The sequence below is a fragment of the Calliopsis andreniformis genome, chromosome 4, assembly GCF_051401765.1.
Source record: "Calliopsis andreniformis isolate RMS-2024a chromosome 4, iyCalAndr_principal, whole genome shotgun sequence".
Lineage (NCBI taxonomy): Eukaryota > Metazoa > Arthropoda > Insecta > Hymenoptera > Andrenidae > Calliopsis > Calliopsis andreniformis.
This window is the reverse complement of record NC_135065.1, coordinates 13,876,345-13,903,637: the sequence shown is the minus strand read 5'-3', so window position 1 is coordinate 13,903,637 and position 27,293 is coordinate 13,876,345. Positions and strand designations below refer to the sequence as shown.

Below are 27,293 nucleotides of genomic sequence, written 5' to 3'. Positions count from 1 at the left end.
GCTGACAAGCTACGAGGATGAACGTGATACAGCTCCTCCGGTAATAACAAGTTCCATTTTCTCGATTCTCAGCATTCTGAGCTGATTCAAACAAAATTTATTACTTAATTCTGCTTAGGGTAGCTCTGTTTCTTCATTTTTGCGTCACAATACCATGGATCTCGGCTTTGAACGACTCTTGTCCTTGTCGGCTTATTAGCGAGTGTCCCAATGGATCTGAAGAACTTTTCGGAAAGGGCCAGTTGCCTGTGTTGCCTTGTGAAAGCGACCATCTAACAAGGTGTTGCTCAACTATTCCGAAATCGATGGAATCTGCGATTATACGTGAATCTTCTTCGAAGGACGAAGTCATGGACGCTGAAATAGATTCAGCTGAGAAACTAAAATTATCGGCGAAAAAAAGTACAATTTCTGAAAATTCTACTGAATATTCGGCGGATACGTTGCAGACAAATTTAGAAAAATTAGCGGAGATACCTGTACCATCTTCGGTAACTGTAAAAATCGATGATGAAGTAACTGATAGTGATGTGAAAACATTAATGAATTCAAAGCAGAAACCACTGCAACAAGTGTTTCCAAGAGTAGGTCCAGTTCATAGGGTTCTTAAGGTTGAAAGAATATTTAACGAGAGTGCAAGGAATTCTCCACTTCCACGTGAACAGATAAGCCTGAAACATAAACAATATCAGTTAGAAGTGAATAATAAGTTTATGAACTCGGAAATCGCGTCGGAAAATGTCCAGGATCTGATCGCGCAAGTGGCTAGATTCGAAAGTTTCAGAACGCTTCCCAAGAGACCCGACTCACTTCTGACAAAAGATTCAAAGAAGCAAGAACAGAAGTTCCCAGGGAATATTAACTCCCTGATCCCTGGGAAAGCATCCTTAACCAGAGATTACTATCCTAACGTAAACTCAAAGTTTCCGCCGATACTCAAACGCGTGGTTGAAAAATCGAGCGATCCCCTCGAGCAGAAAACCTCATTAGGAACGCTCCTTACACTCGATGGAGCATCCATTCGAGCGATCAACGAAAATGCAAACTCGTCGAGCAATCTCGACGACCATACGTCGATTAAGAGCCTATCAGATCCGGAAGATGCGGAGAATATTAAACGCGTTACTCGAAGCCACGCCTCGGAACTCGACGAAAAATCGAGGAAGGAGACGAAGAATATTTCCCTCGTTAATGTCGAGAATCCAACTGTAAAGCAAGATGAAAAGAAGGAACTCCTTTTGGTGAAGGGATTTAAAAGACCGCCCAGAGTTTTGCCAATAAGAAACCTACGAAACGAGCAACAAACTTCCGGTAAATTCGCAAACTCCAGAGAAAGAGCAAGAAGCTTATTCGACAAATCGAACGAGACGAGGAGGAGACAAGTGTCCTTTATCATCAACAGGAACGATACTAGTCTGAAAAAAAATAATTCGGGGAATAACACTTTTGTAGATATGGAAAAAGTGGAAAATGGATATGGCAATTTTAATAAAAACGAAACTATACCGGTTGCCGAAGAACACATTCCTCGATTAGTCGATAAAAATGTTACTGACTTCATAGAAATTTTATAACGAAGATGAAAAAAGCTGTGTTGACTCCAACCTAACCTGCGATATTAAATTTCCTTATATGGAATAAATTCTAGACGCAAATTTTTTTTATAAATATTTACTTCCTTTTTAACCTTCACCTTTAGATATGCTATACGATTCATCTTCTCGGAGCAGACACCAAAAAAAGCACGTGAACGCGTCTGGGTAGAACATGTTTATATTCTATTAATAGCTTCGATAAAAAATTGTTCAATCAATTGTTTAATGTTTGTAGCTGAGGTGAATGATGATGAGGATGTTATCTAGAAGGTAATTAAAACTGAAGTAGATGATCTATTAACGTTAATATTAATACTTATAATAAAAATGCAAATGAATTCTTACATTACCTGTTCCCGCATTTTTTGTCACCGCTGAATTTAAATCACTCATCAAAGTCGGAATAGTGGCGCTACTGTAGCTTCTTCGATAATGTCCAACATCGATAATTTAGGGGGCAAATATAAAATAACTCCAACAGTTAGTAAAGTGATTTTTTTCAAATTAAGCATGCGTATACTAATAGAATTAGTTAACTACATTGACAGAGAAACGAAGAATTAATTTTTGTTTACTTTGTCCAATATAATTTTTCGTCGCTGAAGTTGGCAGTACTTTAGCGTCATAGAAATTTAAAAATAACGGCTCGCGAGGAGTAGTGTATCTAATTATTTATAATTAAGTGTTTTACTTTTATACTATTAAAAGAATGGCAGAATTTAAGACTCCGACGACGCGTAGATACAAAAGTAGAGTACAAGACAATCCAGAATTGCAAACGCCTATTAAAATACCGGCTTCTCCGTTCCTAGAACAGATAGGTTATGGATGCGGTAAAACTTTCAAATACTTCACTTTATTAACACCTTTATAAAGATCATTTTAATAGCTACTTATATTTTTAGGAGTCAGCGTATTTAGTTTGGAACGATCTCCAAAAGTTGGTTTTACTCGATCGCCGTGGGCGATAAAAAAAAGAAACCGTAAAGTTCCCGAAGACAAAAAGTACAATGAACGTATTCGTTTTGAGGCTGAAGTACTTCGTAAGCTAAATCATCCGAATATCGTGGGCTTTAGGGCATTTACTGAAGTTTCGGACGAACCATGCCTGGCAATGGAAAAACTAGATAGTTCTTTAGGTATAATCAAATATACCATACCAATTTTTATTTTGTATAATGTATATATAAACTCTGTATACCAAACTAATTTTAGGAGATAAAATAGAACAAAAGTTAGATGCTTGTGAGGATCAATTTCCTGCCAAAGATATCATGAAGATAATGTTTGAAGTTATGAAAGGATTGGAATATTTGCATCATACTGCACACATTTTGCATGGTGATATAAAGAGTTATAATGTGTTGGTGTCTGATAACTATAGCACAGTTAAACTCTGTGACTTCGGAGTGTCTCTGCCACTCACAGATTCTTTAGAATTAGATTCATCTAAAGGTAACTTTATGTATGTTGGCACAGAATGTTGGAGTGCACCTGAAATAATATATGGTTTGTATTTAAACATTTCTAAGTTAATGTATGCAAGCAATTGCAATATAGATGCATTATCAATTTCTTCAGAGGATGGTCCAGTTACAAATAAGGCAGATATTTGGGCCAGTGGACTTGTTATATGGGAAATGATTGCTTTGGCAACACCTCATCTACAGAATCTAGAATTGGATGATTCTCTTAATGAATCAGTCTCAGAAATGCAAATTACAAATGACACAGAAGGCAATGAGCATGATGTCAGCATGGATGATAGTATTGCTTTTCTTAAAGACACAGTCTATAGCAGATATGGTAAATATTTGAATGGCACATGATTTAGGACTCTTTTAAAAATTAGAACATTGAATAAAATGTATTAATACTCACAGGTACCCGTCCTCCACTACCTGCCATTGAATTAAGCAAAGAGTATGACAGAGTGCTTGAGCTATTTTTCGCATGCACTACCATAGATTACAAAGTTAGACCCAGTGCTAAAGGTCTTGTTAACTATTTTAAAAAATATGTATATAAGATTGATAAATGATCTCGTTCTCTTTTCAATTATTTTGATAAGAAAATGTTTTATAATTATTTTATAAGTTCTTACAGCTAACAATAACAAGCAACATATATTTTCCTTCCTCTAAAAATATTACACAGTATTATTGTTGTAATAAATATTTTACTTTTATAACAAGTTTTCACGCCTTCTTACAATAAGATAATTATCAGTAAGAGAATAATTATTATTATTATTATACCGAGTATAATACTAAGTTTAATTTTTCTCTGAAAAAATGTTATGCATTTAATAGTATAGTTAGTTTCTTCTAATATACTTATTATATCATACCTTTCTATGCCTACGACTTCTTTTTTCCGCTATTTTAAGATCAGTTCGACCGCTATCTACATTATCTGCAGTTCTTCCAGCAAAATATTCTACGTTATTTAATTGTTCTCCCTATTAAACAAAAGCACGAAAATTAAAAATTCAAACCGGCATGCATTTGAAAATCGTTTCTTCACTGGCTGTACTCACTTGCTTTTCAATCATAAAAGCCATTTCAGTAAACATATCCCTGACTTCTGTGATAGATTTTTCTAATTTTATTATATCTCTGTGTCTGCTTTGTATGTCCCACAATTGCTGCCTTGCAACTCTACTGTCTTCTAAAATCTATTCAAAAACAGGCTTGTTCGTTTGTATTTTATACAACAGCATAATACAATGAAGCTCTCTACTTACATTATCTACAAATAAACTATTCTCTTGAGAATCGAGTAGTTTGTCGAGATCTTCGCTCAGAATATGTTTCCTTACTAAAAAATACAAATAAATGTATAGTGTATTTTAAAAAGAAATATCGAAATTTATTACAAAAACATACTTAATATTTTTTGCTGATGTAAAAGTAAACGACATTTTTCGTGATATCTCAACATGGATGTATTATATTCTTCCATAACTTCTGAAAAGAGTCTGAGCATCGTTGTGTATTGTAATATTTTAATTCGCATATATGCAGGTCCATCTCTTACACTAAATAAGGTCAAATCATCAATGGGACCAATTTCCTTTCCCATTTCTATAAAAACATATAAAAAATTATACTATGTTTTTTCGTTGAATGATTTGTCCCTCGTAAAATGTAGATATTTTTAATCAAAGCGCTTTCCCTTTGGAATACGATATATTTTCGACTAACTAATGCGTCGATTATTTGTGTAGATTATTTGTGAAAACTCATTATTCATGCATTTTTCTTTCTGTTTTTCATAAAAATGCAGTGCGTGGGAGTGCATATGCATCTCCAACGAAAGATTTCGCAACGAATCTAATTGGTTGGTCAGTTTCCCGCTTCCGAATGGGCGCCAGAGTGCTTTGTAAAACTTTTCATATTTTGAACGAGATGGTCTGCGATAAACAGTCGACAAAATTTTCTGTTGGTGCACACTATAATGGTTTTATAAAATTGTTATCGATACGTACCCAGAAAATGATAACCTGAGACCATAATTTTTCTTTATCAAACGATAAGTTAAGGTTATGTTTACATTTTGCACGATGCCCGAAGAAATGTGATGATAATTGCAGTTCCGTTTTAAAATGATTTAAATCGAACACAGTTATTACCATGGAGTCTTTAAAAATATTTGACGATTTTAAATTCAGTGATCTGAACGAAGACTGGATACAATCCGTTTGGGATACAGAATTTATGATTTTTAATGAACCACCTGATGAATATCTCATGTTCTTGGAGAGTGAAGACATGAAATTACTTTTGCACGAATCTTGTATTGTTGTGAAAGCCTGTTTGACAGAAGGAAGAAATCAGAATGATCCTGAACATAACTGTTCAGAGATATCGTGGAATACATTAATTATAATGGATGTAAAGGTACGTGCTTTGCTAGCTGTGCTGGGTTACGTAATGAAAAGTGGCCAATGCAAAGATGCTGATGAAGGCTCAAGACAGTTGTGTATGTATGCCACTAATTTGTATTTTGTACTATTGGCTATACCTGGCAGTAGTGCATTTAACGTGTTTCATCCAAACTTGTATCAAAGAGCTATAGAAACATTAAAAATATGCTCAGAGAGATTGCAGCCTCTTGTAAAGAAACGTGGTAAAGGAATGACTGTGGATGTATTTAATTTTAATGACGAGTCAATGACTGATAATTTACTTTTACCCAATGAAAAAGAAGCTTTAGAAAAAAATCTAAATGTTACAGTTTGTAATCTTATTGTGATGATAGAATCATTCTGGTTTAAGGATTATGTGCAGTCCTTAGATATTACTATTCATGGATTACTTGAAATAACAAAAGTAGAAAATGATTGTATGGACTTTCAATGCGTTAATAGGCAAAGTGGTACTTCAGAAGCATCATTGTTACATAATGCTTATATAGCTTTACAACAGTTATGTGATAGTAGACATGGACCTATTAAAGTAACTATAACATTTATAGCAAAATATGCATTACCTCGTTTGTTGTGCAATCATACAGATACACAAACAAAGTTCATCACAAATGTACGTGAAAGTACTATCAATTTTTTAAAAGAGCTATTAAATACATATGAGAAAGAGGCTAGTCCTGCAGTTATAACATTAATACAGCATTTGATGATAAAATGTCCAGATAGACATGAAGCTCGTCAGAAACAAGCTGGTATATTAATAAAACTCTTCGGAATTTGCAACCAAAACATTCTATTAGAAGCTTTTAGAAATTTAATACTGTTATCTCATCATAGTAAAATTCCTTTTAGAATATTTGCTCAAGAAATAATTGGAAAATTACTGATTGATGCCTCTCTAATGGATTATAATGTAAATACCAGCCTCAAAGTTAAAGCAAAAAAGATATTTTTTGCAGTTGTATTAAGCAGATGTATGGATTGTTCAAGCTTAGTAAGAGGAAAAGCTATGGCTATAATTGCTGAGTTCACAGAGTCTGATAATGAAATGAATAGAGTAATATTTCATACTATGTTTGAAGTGTCTGACCCAAATAAGAAATTTCTTAGATTTGATGATTTAAAGGAAGCCTTATCTAAAAATACAGATCTATTACCAGGTTCAAATGTTTTAATAAGTATGTTAACAGAACGAATAGAGGATGAAAGAGTAATGATACGACGAAGTACAATACAGATCTTAAAAAATTTAGTCTTAATGTTTCCAGTTCTGATGAACCAAGTGATATCTTTAATTAGTCGTAGATGCAGAGATCCGACACTGACCGTACGTCGATTTGCGGTGCAAGTTTTGTCTCAACTCTTACAACAATTCCCAGATAACTCTCAGCTGTTGGATGAATGGGTACAGACTGTTTTACCACAGATATTCGATATTGAAATTAAGGTTCAAGAAAAGGTGCTGGATTATTTACAAGAGTTACTATTAGATAAAATAGTTGGTGCCTCTACATGCATCAATGAGTCACAAAATAATTTACCATGGAAAATTCTAAATACATTGACTAATATGAAAATGCGAAAACATTTATCAAAGGCTTGCAACTTGTGGGTTAAAAATGGCACAATAAATAACTCTGTCTTGAAAAGTATACAATCTCATATTGGTACAACCAATAATGTAGGAGCTTGGATTTTCTTAGCTGCACTGGCTGAGAATACAATATTACCAAATATGAATAAATATATTTCAAATTACAAGGAAATGTTTGAGAAGAATGATTTTCATACAAGCCTAGTTCTACAAGTTTTAAGGTATTCCTGGAAATCTTTGGATCATGAAGTTTTGAAGTGTCTCCATGCGTATTTATATGAATGTCTTCAACAATTTAAAATCAACTTTGGCTTAATTAGCATTTGTTTGGATATTATGCATAATATAATACAACATGAAAATCTTGACAATAACACAAAGTCTTTGGAATCTAATATGCTAAATTTGATACAGATTTCAGAAGCTGAGATCACAAAAATTTTCAAAACTGAAGATCAAGCTGTAGAAGCTGCACCTAACTATTTAAAAGCTATGTTTACTTTAGGACATGCTACACTTTTATGTCCACGTAAAATTTCGCCGCTAACTTTACGAATTTTACAAGGAATTTTACTAGAATGGGAAGCACTGCCAGGGGTGATAAAAGAAATAGCAGAACTCCAAGCATCCGCGGTTGTTATTCTCGGTCAGCAAGCAATGAGGGATCGTGAAATTGCTAAAGAGGTGGTTCCAATATTTGGAAGATTAATGAGACAAGATACGAATTTGAATTCAAATATTCAAATCGCCATGAAAATAAATGCTGCAAAAGCTTTAGCCGATATTTGTGTTAGATTCACGGCATTAGTTGAACCATATTTGTCAGATATGTGTGTTAGCATGAAAGATTCTAATCCACAAGTGCGAGAAGCTATTATGATAATATTTATCCAGCTTCTTCTTGAAGATTTTATAAAAGTAAAGGGTCCGTTTTTCTTTCATATGTTGACAATGTTGTCTGATTCTGATAACACAATACGCGAATTAACTATCTTTTTAATAGAAGAGAGACTTTTAACAAAAAACAAAACATTGATATCACAACAATTTTTGCAAAGCATATACCATTATAACAATTATCAACCGCAGCACAAAGTTTATGAACAAAAGATGCGTGAGAAAGAAAAAAAAGCACTAACACTTCCTGGGAAAAAAAATGAGGATAAACGAAGAATAATTTATGATTTTATGTTGGACCACTTAGATCCTCCAGGAAAAATAAAATTACTTGTAAAAATAACTAGTCAAATACTTGGGGGGTTTTGCGTTAATCCAATTAACGCTACGAAAGAAGAGGGAGCATGTGTTTTGAAGGATGCGTTATATATAATTAATAATGACCGTTTACGACCATCATCGTGCAGCAAACATGGTGATGAAGATCAACAAGAAGGTGAAGAACCTACAGTTCAAACACCAGCTGCTAATGCTATAACTATTATTGTGGAAGGCATGAAAAAACATGGTTTAGAAGTCCTGCTACCTGTATTGATCAAACTTAGGATAAAGTTGTCACTCTTAAAGTCTCCATTAGAAAATGATGTAAAAAAACTATTGGTTAAAACATATTCTGAATACAATAAAGATCAACTATCAAATATATTAAGTGAATATCCCATTCTGGAGAATGAAGTGGAATTATTTAAGAAGTATGTAAAAAATTACCCAATTATAGATGTATATAATTAATTACTAATCATAATGTATTTCAGACAAGTGGGAGACATCACTTTGAATAATAATGACTCTACTGATGAAGAAAATTCACCATTGGAAATACGTAATCACACTGCAACATCTAGCAAACAACTCAAAATTGTATTGGAACGCATTTCGATTTCTCAACTATCGAACTGTAAGTGTGTATCCGAAAATCCTAATCTTTCACCATCACCAACTGGTTCTTCAGATAGTTGGAACCCTATATCGTTGATGCCAATTTTATCAATAGATTCACCTTCACAACCTGGACCTAGTACAAGTACACCTAAGACCTCCAAAAGTTTTGATTCTGATTTTAGCAATGCTACAGATTATGTTTCAAAAGGTAGAAGACTTTTTACATTCTTTCAGAATGTAAGAAAGTCAAACATTTTTGAACATAAAGTGAGGGAAAGAAACATATCTGAAATTCAAGATGATAGTGAGTCTGATTAGGATAGGTAAGAAAAATTATTTTTATTTCTCCAGTTTTATTTATGGTGCAAGTCGTAGAAGTCCAAAAAAATAGTTGCTTACCTCTTAATTTTCGTTGAATGCGGAACGATGTTTGTGAAATAACGTACGTACGATTTTCCAGCTCTTTTTGTATATCTAAAACGTGTAAGTTATTAATCATAATACGAGCACAACATTTGGTATTTTGACCTTACCTTTATTTGTATGTGACAAAACATTATTGTGTAAGTCCTTTACAATGGCGGTATTTTCAACTATATGCTGAATTAGAGCACGAACTTCTTCAACCTGTGTTAATATTATTTATACTATATCTACTGCCAATTAAAAAATCTGTGATATTTGAACAGTAACTTCAGTATGAATACATACTTCGTCCAACACTTCTTTTAACTTTTTATTTTGGGATATTTGGATGTGCACATCCTGTAGAAATCCTTTACCAAATGTAGTGCTATTAGTTTGACACTAAAGAGAAATAGAAATAATTAAGCATAAAAAGTAGTATTGGATGACAAAAAGTAATTTTACGAAATAATATAAATTATCATTTTATCTCGTTTAACACAATAAAAGCGATAATTTTCAGTTTTTAACTTAGCGGATAGTGAAATACTAACTGCACGTAAATCCAGCATTCGATCGCGAACCATGATGAGTATTGCTTGAACATTAATGTGTAACTGATAATTCTGTCATTTGTGTCCCGTTATCTGTTTTATCAGCGCAGTAGAGATAATTGATAAAATCTATCGCGAGCGTCACATTATACTTTTAATTGATTCCATATAATTTGTCAGGACTCTTTAAATTTATCACTTCTACTGTTTGACACACGTCTTGGTTAAACTACATAACTTTACCTAGAGATACTTTGCATCTGAAATGAAATAGGAAATAGGCACTTAGCAGCTGGGATACAAGGACGACTTTAACATGAATTATACACCTTTAACTTGTTCTTTGAGCCATTCTTTTTGTTACACCAATAATACTCTACCACTTTTAAAAAACTGACTATTTCTTCTTCTTTTTTTTTGGTTTTTATAATCAATGACTTGTTTGTAAAAACTTTAACATGTATGACGTACATTTGCATTAATTACCTTAATGCAATGTCAATATTTGTAAGCGCGAATTTAAAGCTAAAAAAAAGATATAGTTTTTGTTTTAATTAAAAAGAAGAAATTTTAATGTTGTTTTATTTAAATGTATGATAAACAAATATGTATTTATATGAAAATTTTCTATCAATGTGTACAGATAAAACTTGGATAAAAACCAGTTTAATCGATTCTGTGATAGTACACAAAGCAAAAATATTTTATACTAATATAAGAGATATGTATAGTTAATACTATAATTAACATATGTACTACAATCTTGCAAAGAATTCTGTAAGTATTGGAACGTGGTTTGTAGAATTTATAGTTTGGGAAAACAGTAAACATGTTTATTACAGTATAAAGTAACATCAGAACAAACAAATATAAAATATATTATTATGCATTATATTCCAAATAAAAACATTTCATTACGTTGTAATTCAATCCAAAAACTCTGAATTTATTTTATATTTCACTTGTGCGTACCTCGTTAATTTTATTATAATGTTTAGTTCAACAAGAGAAAATAGTTTCACACTATAAAATTATTAGATTTCGTATGTTCCAAGGCAAATCAATCAGTCTTATATAAGTTTCGATTAAAAGAAAATGTTTGTGTGATTCAAAGATATATAGTATGTCTATAAAAGTTGAAAATCTTCATGTAACCACGATTTCATTACTAATAAAATATATAATTTAACTGTAAACACAATTCTGTGAAGTGCATATAACAATCGCATTGAAAAAGAGTGTATTTTTAAAGATTCAATGTCGTAATAAAGTATGTACAATACGCTAAAATATATTTTACTTTCTTTAAATACTATAGTATGCACACTTCGGAGCAAAATTAAAAGATCACAAATTTGGGACCGAAAAATTGTCGTTCTTTGAACTCCTATGACTTTGTAAAATTTTGCTGCGAAGTGTATATATATATATACACACCGGATAAGTAATAGTTTTAAGTTGAAGACGGAGTTTTGACCACAGTCTTACAACGTAACAAAGAGCAACATATAACATAAGCTTACCTTTCTATCTTGTAATGCTATGATATAGAGTAAGATTGCACTTGCTCGATCAGCCTATCTGTATATATATTACATTATCTTTTAGAAATACTGATCTCTCCTGCACTGGTCTGTAGTGTTTCTTCTGTTAATTTATATATTAATTTCTATATATCTCTTGGGCGGATAACAAATACCAACTTCACTAAGACGTCCCCGTTCGCGCTCTAATTTTATCTTTCAAATAATTGGCGACTTGCGTTTGCGAATGCCTAATTGCTAGTTGAAGAGGTGTAACACCCTCTTGGTTTACGAGCAGAGGGTCCGCTCCTGCCCCTACTAGCTGCCTTGCAACAGTCATTTGTCCTGTCAAGGCTGCTGCATGAAGCGCACTTTCACCATTCTGAAACACAGAGCAGACAATTCCATATGTAACGCTGTTCCTTATCTTCAGCAATAAGAACTGTGTACACTCAACATATACGGATCATTTTGTTGGAATATTATTTATGGAAACGAGTGTTCTGTTTAATGTAGTCCTCTTCATTTCCTTTATTAGGACTCTCTACTCTTACACGAAAGCAATTTCTACTTCTACTGACCGGAAGAATACCCAGCGAGGGGCGGTACTTGAGTAGCTCCCCAACAACGGCAGTGTGGCCCTTATGAGATGCTTTGAAGAGCGGTGTCGCGCCATCCTACAAATGAAGATGCAATAATTAAGACTACATACGTCCATGTCACTCGACAGCAACCATCCTGATAACGGAATCGAGATTCCTGTTCCTTGCCCGATCATTCACGCAAGACTTACGTGTCTGGTGGCATCGACCTTCGCGCCAGCTTTCAGAAGCCTTCTCACGACATGATCGTGGCCCATTTGCGCTCCTATCCATAAAGGCGTGGCGCCGTCTGTTCGTGCCGCATCCGTTTTTGCTCCGTGCTCTAGGAGGACTTCTAAAATTCGTACATGTCCATTTTGGGCGGCGATGAACAACGCCGTTGCACCATCCTTTCAGATCAAATAGGTCATCAAGTTTCATCTTCGAGATTCTTTTCAATAAGTTCTTTACGACAAGTTAAAGGATTACCTTCATGTGAGCGTTAGGATTAGCGCCTCTCCCAATTAAGCCCTCCGCAACGTCTAGGTGACCGCACTGACAGGCAACAAAAAGTGGTGTACCACCGTCCTGCAATCGCATCAAAAGACGTCTATCGGTTTCTTCTTTCTTGTCTACAGATTTTAAGTTCTCTGAACGCTAAATCTTTGGATTCTTTAGCACTTACTATGCTGCAGGAATCCACCACTGCGCCATGCTCTAGGAGGAGACTCGCTATGTCCATATAGCCACCCTGGGCGGCAAAGAAAAGGGCTGTGGTACCCGTCTGAAAAGAAGTTACTAATAGAACACCGTTAGGCAGTCTAGCTGATTATTAAGAAATGAAGAGAAAGGTGTCAATGTTAGTTGAGAATAAAGGAATTAACTCTATTAATCAGAATCTGGCCATTCTTATACGAGTACTTTCTATAACTCAAAAGTGTCCAAAAATTCTGGAGCATCGATTGCTTTAAATGTCAGACACGTCTCGGAATAAATAGCATCACGCTATGTTCGTTTGAATACCACATTCTCTTCAAGTTCCGCATGCACATGTGCCTACTTTGATAGCTAGAACCTGTAGGTAAGTAATTGACAGGGAGAGCGACATTCAGTCGCCTCGTCGCGACAGTGTCTATTCCGATGCAGTAGAAGTGTCCTTCCTCTAAGGAACCAAATCAACTTTCCGCATACCCCGTTAACTTAATTGCCTTATGGTCTTTTATAGCCATAATTATGGTCTCTAATAAGACCTCAATAAAGTCTGGCGGAGAGGATGTAAAATAGACGTACTGGCATAACAAAAACATATAAGTTTATCGATAGAAATATCAACATCCTATTTTTCATCAATCTAGTAAGATAAAACAGTTTGAAACAGGTAAGTATTATTAAGCACCTATTGATTGGTAAAGGAGAGAAAGTGCGTGCTTCGAGTATCCCCGAAAGGAATACACTTCGTTCAGCTCGATGCAGGCAGGACCCGTTCGAATGCCAACTACATGCACTTTCACTGACGCGGTTCTTGCCTCGGAGCATCGACGATCGAAAAATGAAATCCTTCCTGTCAGCCCAAGCACCTCAGTGCACTTCTATGTGACCGTGAATAGCGATTGCTAATGTACCCTGTGGTGTTCTCGGTGCTCCTCAAACAGTATCAGGCTGGGAGACATAATACCTATTCATTACAAACCGCAGAAATTCTATAACGGCGATCAACCTGTCCATATAGCTTCGATAAAGTCGCATTGATGCGGTCACGTGCATTTTTCTCTTCATGAATGTGATCAGATGAGTATTGAGAGATCTCGGTTCATAAAAAAATGGTACTCCTTAGGGTATTTATATTTGAAGACCTCAAATGTCAGGATATAACAAAAATTCTCACTTTAATCAGGTCTCTACTGAAAGTAGACAGTAGAATTTCGATAGAAGATACGTGCAAGTACTAAAGTGTCTACCAGTAGCCAGCGAAATGTTGACTGTATCAGGTCGAAAATCTCTTCCAGCTCTGCTGAACGAGGCCAAACGCAAGTGGGATCAGTGTGCCACGACGCCCACGCACGATTTTCAGGCCGATAACCGGCGATTTCTGCAGAGGCGCGTTTGTGAAGATCTCACTGGCAATTTTCTTAGAGTTCGCATGCTTTATGTAGTTGCATATTGCGTTCGTATCACGCGAACATTACATGCTTCGCTTCGACGACCTTGGAACACATACACCGGCGGATATTTACGAGGCAGAGTGTGTTCCCTAGTTATAGTACGTATTCAGGCCGCGGTTTTTAGAAACTGTAGTACAAGCGTGACTAATTGACCGATGTAAATCAATTCGCGAACTTGCCCTACTGTCGAGCCACTAAACACTTCAGACTTGAGTAAAGTTTCCCTGGATTCAAGGTAGCCGAAGTATGTGTAGGGTTTCGATGAATTACTCAAGAAAAGGTGGTTTCATACAAAAAACTACATCTTTGGTTCAGAGCTGCACTTTCAGAAAAGAAAAGAATTTGAAGAAGTATCACGATTCCTCTTTTTCCACGAATTTTATGAAGGTCGATCTATTTTCAGAACTTTAGTGTGCTGAACAGTTCTGCTGTTCGATTTTCCTGGAATGTTTGGTTTATGGATATCAACAAACATACAGATAATTTTGTGGAGAAGTGATTTTTTAGAGAAACATCTCACCAACTAATAAAAATAATTCTGGATCCCGTGCCTCGAGGATTGTGTAATTGGTTGCGTCGTCGAGTGGTTTTACCACGTTTGCGTAATTCTGTCACTGACAGAGTTTGCTTCAATCTCGGAAACCGGAAAAGAACGTTCTTTTTTTTCATCAGCTACCGAAACTTGAATCATTTACATAGCGGTACTACTAAAAAAAAAGAATGGAGAAGGAATAAGAATACTCCTCAATTTTATATTAGTTTCTTTTTAAGAAATTTTGAAAGAGAGGAGCGAGAGGACCGATGGTTTAATTAAAAAGTCACATAGTGGACCTCCTAATTGAAAGTTGAGCGGACGTTCCAAGTACAAAAAATTGCGATCGGATTCTCATACGTCTTCAAATTTACATACAATGCCGTAATTCTGGGCGACACCGAGTTCAGCGATAAATCCTCCGTCGGGAACATTTAAAAAGGTCTTCTTCAACGGCTTCCTATTCTACGCCGAATCTAAAACTTTCTGAGTTGAAATCCCTTTGCGTTGTTTGTGACTCGGGAGAGAACAATTATCCCACTTTCTTTTCCAAAAATATCGCAAAGAGAGCATGAATTATTCTTAATGCTAGATGTTAATTATAAAAAGTCAGGCGCAATTTCCAATGCTCGTTATCGAATAAGAATCGCTGACTGATATCTACAAGACAATGATTATAAAGATATACTTGGAAACATAATCAGCAGGCGAACTTTATCAAGCTGTGAATTGATTTATTTCGAGGAAGTATAAATAATTAAGTCAGAAGTGTCAATTGAGGCTCTAGAAATCTTCTTATTGTAAATAAGGAAGTGGGATGTCTGAAACATTCAGTGAAAAACAATTCGGCTAAAGCTGCAGCTTTTAGTCGTCACAAAAGACCATTTCCGTCGGGTAGGTAACGGGGTTGCCAGGACGCGCGCGCCGCACGTGAACCGAGCGAAGTTCATTCACTTTTCGAGTTCATTGATGGCCTGACTACGCTTGGTCAAGACTTACCAGCCTCCTGGCATTAGGATCAGCTCCTTGCTGCAGCAATTCGGCGACTGCCTCGATGTGGCCGCCAGCAGAGGCTAGTATCAAAGGTGTCGTTCCGTCCTGAAAGTCAGAGAGCAACGAGTCAGTATTCTGTTCAAGGATATCGATTACCACGCGATAAAGAACGTGAGCGGTCGTTTGAAAAAGTTCAATTGAAACAGCTGCTTAGGGCCTTCAACGACCCTCATTAACCTAAGTGATCGTTCACGAATTACCGATGGGACATGCCTCTTGAGACATCTCGTAACAAAAATAGAAGAGAATAGGCCGCGATCGGAGTTCGAAAAGAAGCTCGAAATAAAATGAGCAGAGTGTTGATCAGATTCCAAATTCTCTTGAATATGCGAGTACGAGTGACCGTCACTGGCAAAGTAGAGCAACGAAAAACCGTACGTGATCTAATGAACCACTTTCAACGAAGAGACGAAGAACAACGTCACTCGAACCATTCGCTCTCGTAATGTCGCGTCGTTTGCATAATGAGCCGGCTGACCTGACGACAGATCGACGCCTTCAGACTTCTTTAGTGTTTAATGTTTAGTGTCAGAGATTTAGGAAACCTTATGGGGTTTTTACAGAAAATCTACAACGACTTTTACAAATTCTATGAAATCCTGTAGAACTAAAAAATCTTGCTATCAATTTATGTACCTTATCCTTGCAATCGACGTGAACACGTCCAGAATCCAAAAGAATTCGAAGACGCTTCGCATCGCCACGGGCCGCTGCCAAATGCAGTTCCACATCCCAAGGAGATTCTTTCTGAAAAAGAAACAAACACGAAAAGAAACTTTAGGATTAAAAATTTAGCGTTTAAAATTTGATTCATGTTCATTTAGAAAGCTAAAGATTTCGCTTCGAGGCGCCAAATATGTGCCTCGTTATCGCAAATGTTTCGGCGCAATTGGAACGAGAAGATTATAGATATCGAAATAATTTCGGTTTACAAAAATTTCCAACGTTATCGATTCGCATTCTAATCGCTACTTCGCGTGTTTCGCAATTATTACAGCTTCTATGCTTGTTTCAATTAGCTCTACTAACACGTACTCCTGTCCAGTTTAGATACTAGAGAAAGGTAAATTTACAGACTGGTATTCGAAAAATGTTTCAAAATGCTCGTGCCTTGTGAAAACTGGAGAAATTGTGAAATAGCGCATGGATGCGCGAAAACAATTCCTGTTTCAGTTGAACGCGTCCAGAAAGAGTGCAGTTACCTTTCTCGATTATGATTGCTTAATCGATATACAGAGAGAGGGAGCCGAGCAAACACATTTCCGTGATCGTTAAAAATAAAGCAGAGTGCGTAGAAATTGATTGAAGCATATAAATTCTCTACAATTTCTTCAGAGCTTATTTTTAACGATAGGTTACGTCCCTGATCTTCCAAAATATGGTCGCATATATAGCTTCTTCTTAGTTGTACGAGTCGTACGATGTAATCAAAGTGCAACGCGCTCCGCTCTTTTATTCAGACAGCGTGTGTGTTTGTAGGTCGTCGCGCTTTAAGCGCGACAATCGATGCGTCCATGAAGGAAGAATTTTATTCAATTTTAATCTGTCTCCATAATCTACCGATCTACTAACCATAAGTATTTCTACCTGTGAATTAATTAAGGCGTAAATTGAAGATTTATCAATCGAAACATATATATTCGTTAAATAAAAGTTCGAAAATGCTAGTAGAACAATCAATGCTATTTAAGTCGACCAACTGGTTCTATATAACCATAAGGATAAGAATAATAGTACACCTCAGAAGAAAAAATTTAAAGCGCGCAAAATAATCGTGCGCGCGGTCAGCGTTACAGGATGTTCGAGAATTTATTACTTCTCGTGAATGACATCAGTACCCTCATCAAATTCTGACCTCACCTAGTTTTTCTGCATTTTCTTGTGTCATTACTACGCGGTGCCACGTAAATAGTTACGATTGACGTTGTTTTTCCTCAATTACCTCACGTCTATATCGATGCTATTGAACACGTAATAGATCAACTCAAAAGGTGTTCTGTAGATTGAACTCTTTACAAAATATAAAACTCTATTTTCTACTGTAGATCTTCTATCAATATCGATACTGTAACCAAAAAGAATTCAACTGTTTGAAAAGTAATTCAGGCGTAAAGCAAGCTTAAATACACTAGCTTGACTAGAGTGGTACTTCAAGGGTTGCCTCGACGCGGGCTTTTTAATTTACGTTTCATTACGTACGAACGAAGCGTGACACACCGCTTTCTGATTTACATAGGCGTTTTCATGAGATAAAACTTTAATAGAAAAAAAACTAACTTACTTTCATAGACATGTCGATGGTGCACGTGCAGCGTTACCTTGTAGAATCAACCTTCGTTCTTTACGGCAGAACACACTTAATGCAGTTGCCCTGTAGTGCTGTGAACATTATTGCACTCACAACTCACATTTCAGTCGCATTTGCAATACGTCACAAATGATACGTAATGTAACATTAGAAATATACTTTATCACAGCCAAATTTGAACACAAACACGTTTCTCTACCTCATACGAAGGCACAACATAAACACATGACAACAACCCCGGATGACTTCGAGTCACCGAATGCTCCGACGAGACTGTGCGATCGGTTCTATAGAAGACTTGCTTCTCTGATCGCCCACTTGGTGGCGCTATTTTCGCATACTGTGCCGCCACCATACGAGTAGGAAAAGAATTATCTGAAACATTTAGAGATTTTTGAAAAGTTATTTGCAATGTTGGTACCTCTTTTATCTAGTGACGTATGCGCAGGGTTGACGAAAAAAGTTCCTTACGTTTCGGAGCCATTTTACGGTGGACACCTAGCAAACAAAACGTGAGGAAATATGTTGATTTAATGTAGAATTATTGCGTGTATTTTGATATGAATTGATACAGATTTTATGATTATTATTTTTATTGTAGGTGTAACAATGGAAAACGACAACGGAGTGCTTGTCGATTTATACATCCCAAGAAAATGGTAAGCGGTGCACGTGCGTTGCATGCGTTGTCATCGGAAAAATTTCCTTCTCTTTTTAACTGAAAGTTTTTAAACACACTATTGTGAGATCTTCTTTCAATTGAAGATAAACATATTTTATAATTCATTATATCAATAGTAATAACTATTACTTTATGAAGATATAAAATAGGAAGGTTATAAGTAGAGTAGCTATGACCTAACACCAAATTTTTACATATGTAACAAACTCATTACATGTTTTACAGCTCCTCGAGCAATCGCATTATCCATGCTAAGGATCATGCTTCTATTCAATTGAGCATTGCTGATGTCGATCCTGAAACTGGACGTATGACTGATTCACAGAAAATGTATGCCATTTGTGGTGCTATTCGTCGTATGGTATGTTATTATTGCTTACATGGATCGTGTATTTATTGAGAAAAAATTAATTAGAATGATCAATTTCTTTTTAGGGTGAATCAGATGATTGTTTAGTACGACTGGCAAAAAATGATGGCATTTTACCTAAAAATTTTTAATGTAAGATAATTATTTTACTCTTTCAATAAAATTGTAAAAAATCAGGTACCATAAAATATTACTTTCTAACCACTCCTGAAACTAATTGCAAAGGCTTTGTTATACGTCCATTTATTGCATGTTTATACATATAATTTCACATATGAAATCATGAATCTTTATATACATATATCATACAGGAAGAAAAGGATTTGAATATATTTATTTTACCATACTTTTAGTGCATTCTTCAATAATTTTGTTTAGAAACTTATGCAATTATCAGTTATATAAAAATAAAAATTATTTTTTAAAAAATAGTTGCATATGTCAAGAAAGAACAGCTTTAACTATTACTATTCAACTGTGTTCAAACAAATGTATACAAATATTAAAATATGCATTTACTGTAAATGTTTGTATCGTACATACTTTTATAACATTTAAAATAGTAAGATACACCAAAGAGTTGTTACATATTTTCAGGAATTATTAGGTATCATGATTAATGTTACAACACGACTTTAAAATTCTGATTTGATATTCAAATTACTTCACTGTCATATTAGTTTCACCAATATTTAATATTTTTAAATTTTGTGCATGTGTCGTTTATATCGTAGAGGAAGTAGTATATGTCGTAGATATTTGAAACAAATTAGATCTAAAAAATACTTTTGCTGGGAACCTGTTTTTCATGCATGAATAATCCTAAAAAGTAATGTAACTGCATTTACCCTGAGTATATTCTATATTGGTGCACCATTCACTCTTCCAGCTTTTATGTATATAGTTGCAATGATAGGCCAATTAATTTACATTCACAAATGAATAATATTGAAAGAGCATATACTTCATCACACATATGCGATCAGGTTTCATCTATATGATAATCGGTATATATAGCATGTCTATTAAAAGAAATATAATTTGAAAAAATTAAACAATTTCGATGCATAAAATATCGAAATAAATGTGTTGAAACTATTATGCCAAAAGAAACAAAAAATATACGACTGGCACTGCGCAATACTTACAAATTGTTTGAATTTCTGTAATAAAAAATTAAGTGTACATATTGTTTTTGATTTTACTCACTATCCTTTTAACGATAATGTCTTTCATATTATCAAGTTATTTTTTAAACTCAGATTTTCTTATCCAGATTATACTGAATGTAACAATTTCCTTAGGAAATGAAATTAGGTACTGGTCAATTATCCAAGGCGACCTATCACTTTATAGATTTTACATATATCTTACACTATTCTTATACACAGTACAACCTGTGTATCATATATTCAACACAGGAGTGTCTGACAAGGAATGAACACGATTAAATCTACGGTTTTTTAAGGATGCGATCGCTTCGGTAAGATCTGCTCGTTTGCTAAAAAAGTCAACTATCGCTTGACCTGTTAATGCAGAGGCCAGGAACTGTTCGACGCTTATTGACCAGTCGGGATCGGTAGATGAAATTATGCTCGACGGATTTCCATTGCGATCAGGTGACTAAAAACGATCGTACGCGTTACAATGACTAACAGAAAACAATGTATGAAAGATACTTTTTACTGATACGTACTCGTTCCGTGGTCGAAGATGTTTGTTGTGCAGCTGTAGCAGCTAAAAGCAAACTATCCTCGGACTCATCGCGATCGACATAAAACTTTTTACCCACATCACCTAACTGCAGTAAAAGAGTACCTGTAGCAAAATAAATGGATCAATGAATATTTTTTGATTAGCGATTTTAAATTTATGATTAGCGATTTACAGTATGAAATACCTATCGAAGCTATACAATGGTAAGTTTCCTGTTCTTCTGGTTGAGCGGGAAACATATCGTAAAGAGTTTTCCACAATGCTATGAAGTGTCTCTGGGACATTTTTGGCACGGTCTTAAGATCCAGTGGACTGTCTTTAGATGCAACCATAGAACGTAAACTGCCCATACTCTGAATTTCCCAGGACTGATCTCCCTGTTGGCTATTCAGACTTGTTGAACGAGACAAACTACCTACACTCGGTTCTTCTGCTACACTAATTGGCATTTCTAAGGAAGCAACACTTTGTTCCATACTATCGAAGAAATCTGTAGCTTCTGCTGCTACCTCTGCTCCATCAGCTATTGAGAATTGATTATTCATAAATAGTTTTTCGTTATAATAGTCTTTAAGTATCGCATAGTATTTACCAGAATGCGTTGGCGATTCGAAGTCGACAGGCGTGAGCAATGGTGGCAAATGAAGAGTGTACAAAAGTTTCAATCTCTGTGTCAAGTCCGCAGTCGCTGTCATTCCAATAGCTTGTACTAGTTCCCGAAAGTTTAGCAAACCATCACGATTACGGTCCATCAACTGATAGTACAATAGTACTTATGAACATTTTCTGTATTTGCTTGATCTTATTCAATAAAATTAAAATACACATAGACGTCAATTCTCTAATGCTTTATATAATTTGTTTTTCATTCATTAAGAGATCATTTGAAATCAAGTTAAAAGAGCTAATTGTTTTTGAAGATACGACTAACTTACGCGGAATAATCGGGCGGCCAACGATTCAGCTTGGCTACATTTTCCCCAGGGAGATAGACCTCCGAATAATATTCTAAATAATTCGAAGTCCACTTTGTACGCTTCGTATGGTGGCTGCGTCGGATCGTATCGATCCGGTTCTGGTTTTCGTTGACTCATTAACTCTTCTCTCACTAAATTCAGCAGATCCTAAATAGTGATACCTGACGTTAACATTCAAAAACTTAAATATACACAATTAGAGTAACGCTAGTAATACCTGCAATTCTTCCATCGTCATGTATTTATCAACAATTACACTCCTAATTACGTTTTTTTCAATACCATCTTCTAGACTCTGAACTACTCTAAGTCTATGCTTCAAACGAAGCCTTTCAATACCACCAATAGTCAATGATCCATACCTTGAATATGCTTCGTATATTAAGGTTTGTACAGATATACTCTGAAATATCGAGTATATAATTGCATTATTCATATCTCGCGTAAAGATGAAATAGTAATCTTACTCTATTGGGAGTAACACTGTCAACTGGTCTGGGGAGTATGGGTCCCTCATCATTGTACACACCACCGAGATAATCTGTCAATAACTGCATTGCTTCGCCGTCGTCACGACAGTTAAGTAATTTATCTTGGTTCCATTCCAGTACTGTCAACGCTATCTGACACAGGAAGAAAGACCTGTTTACTTCAAATTTCTTCTGTATGTACTTTATTCTGTATTCATTAGGAAGAATATCAATAAAGTTCCACATTTTCGATAATAGAAATTTCAAGAAATAATTAAAAGTACGTGTATGCGTGTAAAAATTGTATACCTGGAAAATTACTTTCGCTCCATCATAAAAAAAACAATCCATTATATTTACTGCACTACTAGTTGGCATGACACTTAAAAATATCGTCAAAAACCACGAAAGTGATATAACTTTAATAAGGCCAAGCTCCTGTAATCTAGCGTGCAGCGTTGGTAAATGTTCTGCAGCTAGCTCTTCCAAGAGACCTTGGTCTACAAGCGCCCCTACTACTCTTCTGTCATAATAGTCGGGTAGCAACGATTCACATACATTGCATAACTGCCAGAAGGCAGATTCTTCTGAACAATAAATTAATAGAACCGAAGCCACTATGTTCATTGCCTGACAATAACCTGTTCCACACAAGTTAATTTTAAAACTTCTTGCACTTCCTGTAGAAATAATTGTAAAATATAAGATTCTTACCAATTTGAGGATTTTTCCAAGCATATGCAGAAAGTACCCTTCTTAAGGCGCTAATGCCAGTATCAGATTGAAATGCTGGGTGCTCAGGCAATGACCTGTGCAAATCTCTTTCTATTTCCTCATTTGCCTGACAAGATTTACCTAGGGACTGCTCAACCAATGATTTATAAAGCCCAGAATTCATTACCATTTCATTCAAAGCACCTGAAGATGGATTAGAATTACGTATACGTCATATAAGTATGATTTTAGAAGCTTCTTTTTATTAGATTACCAGAAAATGTAAGCCAAACTTCTCCCCTGAGAGTTTGGGGAACACCTTGAATTATCAGCTTTGCTGTTTCTGTGGTCCTATACATTGTAACACCTCTTCCATATTCTGCAAAATGAAGCTCCCATTGCTTCTCTTTAGCTTCTTGCTTTAGCGCTGCTTCAGCACTCAATGGAGCCTTAAATAAGGTCATTAACGGAGGCTGTGGTTTCCACTGACTCAAAGGTTTCGCTTCTTTGGAATTAGTGTTGCTGTGAGGCAAACTATTTTGGACATGTAAGTTCTCTCCACTCCTATTTAAAGTAAAATGTATTCATTCTAAGACATTCATCAATTCTGATACAAATTTGATGAATGAAGTAACTTACAAATTTGTTAATTTAGATTTTGCTAATAATTCAGATATCTTTTGAACAACAAAATCTCTGTCGTGAATCTGAGCAAATAAAAACGATGACCGCGCAGTTGTTACTAAAATTGATTTATCTATTCCTGTGCTGGACGACTGATTTTCGGCGGGTTCTATGAGTCTTACTTCCCTTAAAGGTATCACTAAACTTACTAATCCCCTCACCTAAATTATCACCAGCATTATTTAACGATGTTGCAGCGTAGAAATATTTATGCAAATACTTATTTAGAATTCGATAGTTACCCGACTTTCAAAGCACATATAATTTTGAGACAGAAATATTTTTCCCCAAACATATCTTTTATTGTATGGCGTCCATAATGTTGCATCAATGCTGCCATCCAATTTTTCACTGCCTGGTAATCTAAACTGTAGTCTATAAGCTTCAGAATGTGCTCTTGCATCCAAATCTCTTTTTAAGAAAGACGGTTTTTTAGGTACATTTTTACTGCAATTTTATCTGATATTGTAAATTACGCTATTAAATTTTAATAATAAATATTAATGTCTTTTCTCATACCTTAACTTATTTAATAGTTCTCTATCTTCATTAAAACCACTCTTTTCATCTATAAGTCTGAAAAAAAGGAACAATAAAAATGTAATACACATGATCTTATTATAATCTATTCTAAATGACAAAATAATTCTACCTTTTCATAGCAATGTTTGTTAATTGTTCCATTAATGAATATGTCTCTGATTTGTGAAGGAACGTGGAAAAATAATGCTGCAAAATAAAATTTTGTCATATGTATTTTAATGACAAAGTTAATTTATTTACCTCTTTATTGTCCCTTGTTACAACACGTATACTGTCAGGAAATAGGATGGAATTAGTTTTACTTAATTCTGTAATGTCTGCCCATCTTATGACTAATTTTGTTTCTCTTGCCAAAATATAGGCATAAAAGCACATATGGTGTACTGATAAATATAGCCATCCCTGTCTAGGTAAACGAGACTTCCAGTAACTAGAATATATACAAGAATAAACGGTTAATACACTTTGCAACAAAATTATAGCATCTCAAGTTCTGGGCCGAAAAATTGTCAACGTTTCATCTGGTGTAACTCGGTCAAAAAAAATCGCAGAGAGATCAGCCTGGTCTCATTCTAAGGGGCAAAGCCTCTTCTTTGACGTTCCTTAGTGGAACTTTTTCGAAAAAATTTTTTGACTTCACGTCCCGCCGAAAAAGAGAGGGTAGCTTTTCGTCGAAAGTTTTCCAACTTCGGTCATCTGTCAGGAGCTTGATAAATTTTTCTCGCGACTTTTTCTCCAGGGAGATTGAAGCCTGAACCCTTCCCTTTCGAACAAGACCTTGGCGAGCGTTGTACGATTTTTTTTCACCGAGATATCGCGCACGAAATGAAAAGTGAGCCTCCAACCTCGCAATCAATCACTGCTCCAGAACCCGAAAAAGTAGTCAATATTTGAGCTGCTGTAACTCGGTCAAAAAAAATCGCGGAGAGGTCAGCCTGGTCTCATTCTAAGGGGCAAAGCCTCTTCTTTGACGTCCCTGAGTTGAACTTTTTCGAACAAATTTTTTGACTTCACGTCCCGCCGAGAAAGAGAGGGTGGTTTTTCGTCGAAAGTTTTCCAACTTCGGTCGTCTGTCAGGAGCTTGATAAATTTTTCTCGCGACTTTTTCTTCAGGGAGATTGAAGCCTGAACCCTTCCCTTTCGAACAAGACCTCGGCGAGCGTTGTACGATTTTTTTTCACCGAGATATCGCGCACGAAATGAAAAATGAGCCTCCAACCTCGCAATCAATCACTGCTCCAGAACCCGAAAAAGTAGTCAATATTTGAGCTGCTGTAACTCGGTCAAAAAAAATCGCGGAGAGGTCAGCCTGGTCTCATTCTAAGGGGCAAAGCCTCTTCTTTGACGTCCCTGAGTTGAATTTTTTCGAAAAAATTTCTTGACTTCACGTCCCGCCGAAAAAGAGAGGGTAGCTTTTCGTCGAAAGTTTTCCAACTTCGGTCGTCTGTCAGGAGCTTGATAAATTTTTCTTGCGACTTTTTCAGGCGTTAGATTAAGGTCTGAACCCTCCTCTTTCGAACGAGACCTTGAGCAGCGTTCTGCGACTTTTTTTAACAAATTTGCAACACATCAAACATAGAGAATTGTTTGGCCGGAAATTGGTGATTCTTTAATTTTCGAACGAAATGCATCTGACAAGAAGTTATATATGTTTATAATTCCAATATAAATACCTGCAAGAATAGTAATTGACCAATTTATCCTCTTTTGGTATATTAAAAAGTTGATGAAATTTAAACGATACTGTTTTAAAAGATTCTGGATCCTCCTCTGTGAATAATATTGTACTCTTACAAGTGCATACAAAATGTGTTTCTAATCAGTAAAGTAATTAAAGGTTTACCATCTGCAAATTGACAGTCTGGAATATTGTTTGCAATAATAGACTGTATCTTACAACAAACAAATTCAGTAATTTCCTCCTCTGTATCAAATGATGTTAAAGTATCCATCAAATTTGTGTGAAGCCATTCCCAATCTTGTAAGATTTCTTCATGTGTCAAAGAGCATGCAACTGCTACATGTTTTCAAACATAAAATTTATGTATTTGGGGAAATAATGTTTTACTTTGCATTTTGGAGTAGCTTACCCCAATAAACTTCTGATGATGGTGTTTGATGAAGTATTCGGAAAGGTGGAGGTTTAGTATCAAAGACACTATCCAATGTTCCCACCAATATGGAACTAAGACCTTTAGTTTTTCCATGTCCTTTACGGCGTTGTAAAACAAAATATACAGTTGCTTGCTCTGTTACCCTATATAAGTGGAATAAAATTATGTTCAATTTCATTGTTTACAATGTGTAGTGCATTGATATTGCTTATTTTAATAATTACAAGAGAATGGAGCATGATTCTTGGATATAATTTTCTTATATTAGCAACGAAATACATATGAATGGAACTCTTTGCGTCACGAACGATTTGTACGCGTTTATGACAGAAGGAGACTACATTAATCTCCCAGATAATTTGTCAAAGCGATTCGAATACCGCGAGTATCTGTTATCAAAGCATAAAAGCATTGTAATTAACACTTTCGTATCGTGTGCTGCAAAAAAATCATAATACCGCTTCATATAATCAATAATAGAGTACGTAAAACTTAGTTATTACAAACGTTGGGGAATAAAAAGAAGTAAAGCTCCATTCTGATAGATAATCTTTCAAAAGGTAAACAAATAGCATGGCCACGCGAAGCGTAAATCAAGTTAAAAGAAATATTGTTCGTTTTTACAACAATCGAACGTGTGAGACAGTTAAGGAGCCTTTCACGGAACATGTAAAAGTTGTAAATCAATCAAACCCTATATCGACATTCCTATCAGCTGTCTTTGACATACACAATGTAAACAGTAATAATAACAGGATCGTAGGTATCGCGAATACGTGCTAATTTACCATAAAGCATTTGCCAGTAGAACCTCTTGTGGCTTCACCCACATATTGATCACCGTTGTTCCAGCACATATGGCTCCAACGATACAAATTCAAACGCTCCTTATTACCAAGTACTCGCAAAAATTTGCTACTCCGACTGTTGAGTAAAGAAAAATTCT

The 27,293-nt window shown here is 35.4% G+C and overlaps 6 protein-coding genes across 13 annotated transcripts; 3 read left to right on the top strand and 3 right to left on the bottom strand.

Moving 5' to 3' along the window:
- Window positions 1-233: 233 nt before the first annotated feature.
- On the bottom strand, window positions 234-10,043 carry LOC143178632 (syntaxin-1A). 4 transcript variants are annotated; one of them, XR_013001822.1, is made up of 10 exons: window positions 9,919-10,043; window positions 9,671-9,766; window positions 9,493-9,586; window positions 9,359-9,433; window positions 4,484-4,681; window positions 4,342-4,415; window positions 4,135-4,272; window positions 3,946-4,056; window positions 478-671; window positions 234-357 (listed from the first exon to the last, which is right to left on the bottom strand). XR_013001822.1 is itself a non-coding variant. In XM_076377406.1 (9 exons), the coding sequence occupies exons 1-9, from the start codon at window positions 9,949-9,951 to the stop codon at window positions 3,057-3,059; spliced, it is 852 nt and encodes a 283-aa protein (XP_076233521.1). In that variant the 5' UTR covers window positions 9,952-10,043; the 3' UTR covers window positions 2,960-3,056. The 4 variants fall into 4 exon arrangements, 2 of the variants coding, with proteins under 2 accessions (XP_076233521.1, XP_076233520.1); XR_013001823.1 differs by having other exon boundaries at window positions 313-380; window positions 484-671; XM_076377406.1 differs by lacking the exons at window positions 234-357; window positions 478-671 and adding an exon at window positions 2,960-3,089.
- Window positions 2,274-3,757, top strand: LOC143178630 (lymphokine-activated killer T-cell-originated protein kinase). Its single transcript, XM_076377403.1, has 5 exons — window positions 2,274-2,428; window positions 2,501-2,734; window positions 2,811-3,104; window positions 3,177-3,401; window positions 3,479-3,757. Exons 1-5 carry the CDS (start codon window positions 2,305-2,307, stop codon window positions 3,634-3,636), a joined length of 1,035 nt encoding a protein of 344 aa, XP_076233518.1. The 5' UTR covers window positions 2,274-2,304; the 3' UTR covers window positions 3,637-3,757.
- Window positions 5,041-9,454, top strand: LOC143178626 (condensin-2 complex subunit D3). Of its 2 annotated transcripts, XM_076377396.1 has the most exons (3): window positions 5,041-8,769; window positions 8,833-8,975; window positions 9,072-9,454. In XM_076377396.1, the coding sequence occupies exons 1-3, from the start codon at window positions 5,231-5,233 to the stop codon at window positions 9,275-9,277; spliced, it is 3,888 nt and encodes a 1,295-aa protein (XP_076233511.1). In that variant the 5' UTR covers window positions 5,041-5,230; the 3' UTR covers window positions 9,278-9,454. The 2 variants fall into 2 exon arrangements, with proteins under 2 accessions (XP_076233511.1, XP_076233510.1); XM_076377395.1 differs by having other exon boundaries at window positions 8,833-9,454.
- Window positions 10,044-10,054: 11 nt separating the features above from the next.
- LOC143178633 (uncharacterized) lies at window positions 10,055-18,389 on the bottom strand. Of its 3 annotated transcripts, none has more exons than XR_013001824.1 (9): window positions 18,051-18,389; window positions 16,406-16,516; window positions 15,716-15,814; window positions 12,708-12,806; window positions 12,512-12,610; window positions 12,235-12,432; window positions 12,023-12,118; window positions 11,442-11,823; window positions 10,055-10,178 (listed from the first exon to the last, which is right to left on the bottom strand). XR_013001824.1 is itself a non-coding variant. In XM_076377407.1 (8 exons), exons 1-8 carry the CDS (start codon window positions 18,060-18,062, stop codon window positions 11,626-11,628), a joined length of 912 nt encoding a protein of 303 aa, XP_076233522.1. In that variant the 5' UTR covers window positions 18,063-18,389; the 3' UTR covers window positions 11,113-11,625. The 3 variants fall into 3 exon arrangements, 1 of the variants encoding a protein (XP_076233522.1); XR_013001825.1 differs by lacking the exon at window positions 10,055-10,178 and adding an exon at window positions 10,946-11,045; XM_076377407.1 differs by lacking the exon at window positions 10,055-10,178 and having other exon boundaries at window positions 11,113-11,823.
- Window positions 18,390-18,491: 102 nt separating this feature from the next.
- On the top strand, window positions 18,492-19,305 carry Rps21 (ribosomal protein S21). Its single transcript, XM_076377411.1, has 4 exons — window positions 18,492-18,589; window positions 18,679-18,736; window positions 18,985-19,120; window positions 19,195-19,305. The coding sequence occupies exons 2-4, from the start codon at window positions 18,687-18,689 to the stop codon at window positions 19,258-19,260; spliced, it is 252 nt and encodes an 83-aa protein (XP_076233526.1). The 5' UTR covers window positions 18,492-18,589; window positions 18,679-18,686; the 3' UTR covers window positions 19,261-19,305.
- Window positions 19,306-19,382: 77 nt separating this feature from the next.
- Window positions 19,383-27,268, bottom strand: Tbc1d8-9 (TBC1 domain family member 8/9). Of its 2 annotated transcripts, none has more exons than XM_076377397.1 (19): window positions 27,136-27,268; window positions 26,324-26,490; window positions 26,077-26,250; window positions 25,907-26,003; window positions 24,474-24,663; window positions 24,343-24,419; window positions 24,210-24,266; window positions 23,933-24,137; window positions 23,646-23,851; window positions 23,281-23,570; window positions 23,007-23,210; window positions 22,602-22,933; window positions 22,290-22,445; window positions 22,040-22,225; window positions 21,781-21,969; window positions 21,438-21,600; window positions 21,030-21,368; window positions 20,826-20,947; window positions 19,383-20,752 (listed from the first exon to the last, which is right to left on the bottom strand). In XM_076377397.1, exons 1-19 carry the CDS (start codon window positions 27,177-27,179, stop codon window positions 20,534-20,536), a joined length of 3,417 nt encoding a protein of 1,138 aa, XP_076233512.1. In that variant the 5' UTR covers window positions 27,180-27,268; the 3' UTR covers window positions 19,383-20,533. The 2 variants fall into 2 exon arrangements, with proteins under 2 accessions (XP_076233512.1, XP_076233513.1); XM_076377398.1 differs by having other exon boundaries at window positions 19,384-20,752; window positions 24,474-24,504.
- Between the last annotated feature and the right edge of the window lie 25 nt (window positions 27,269-27,293).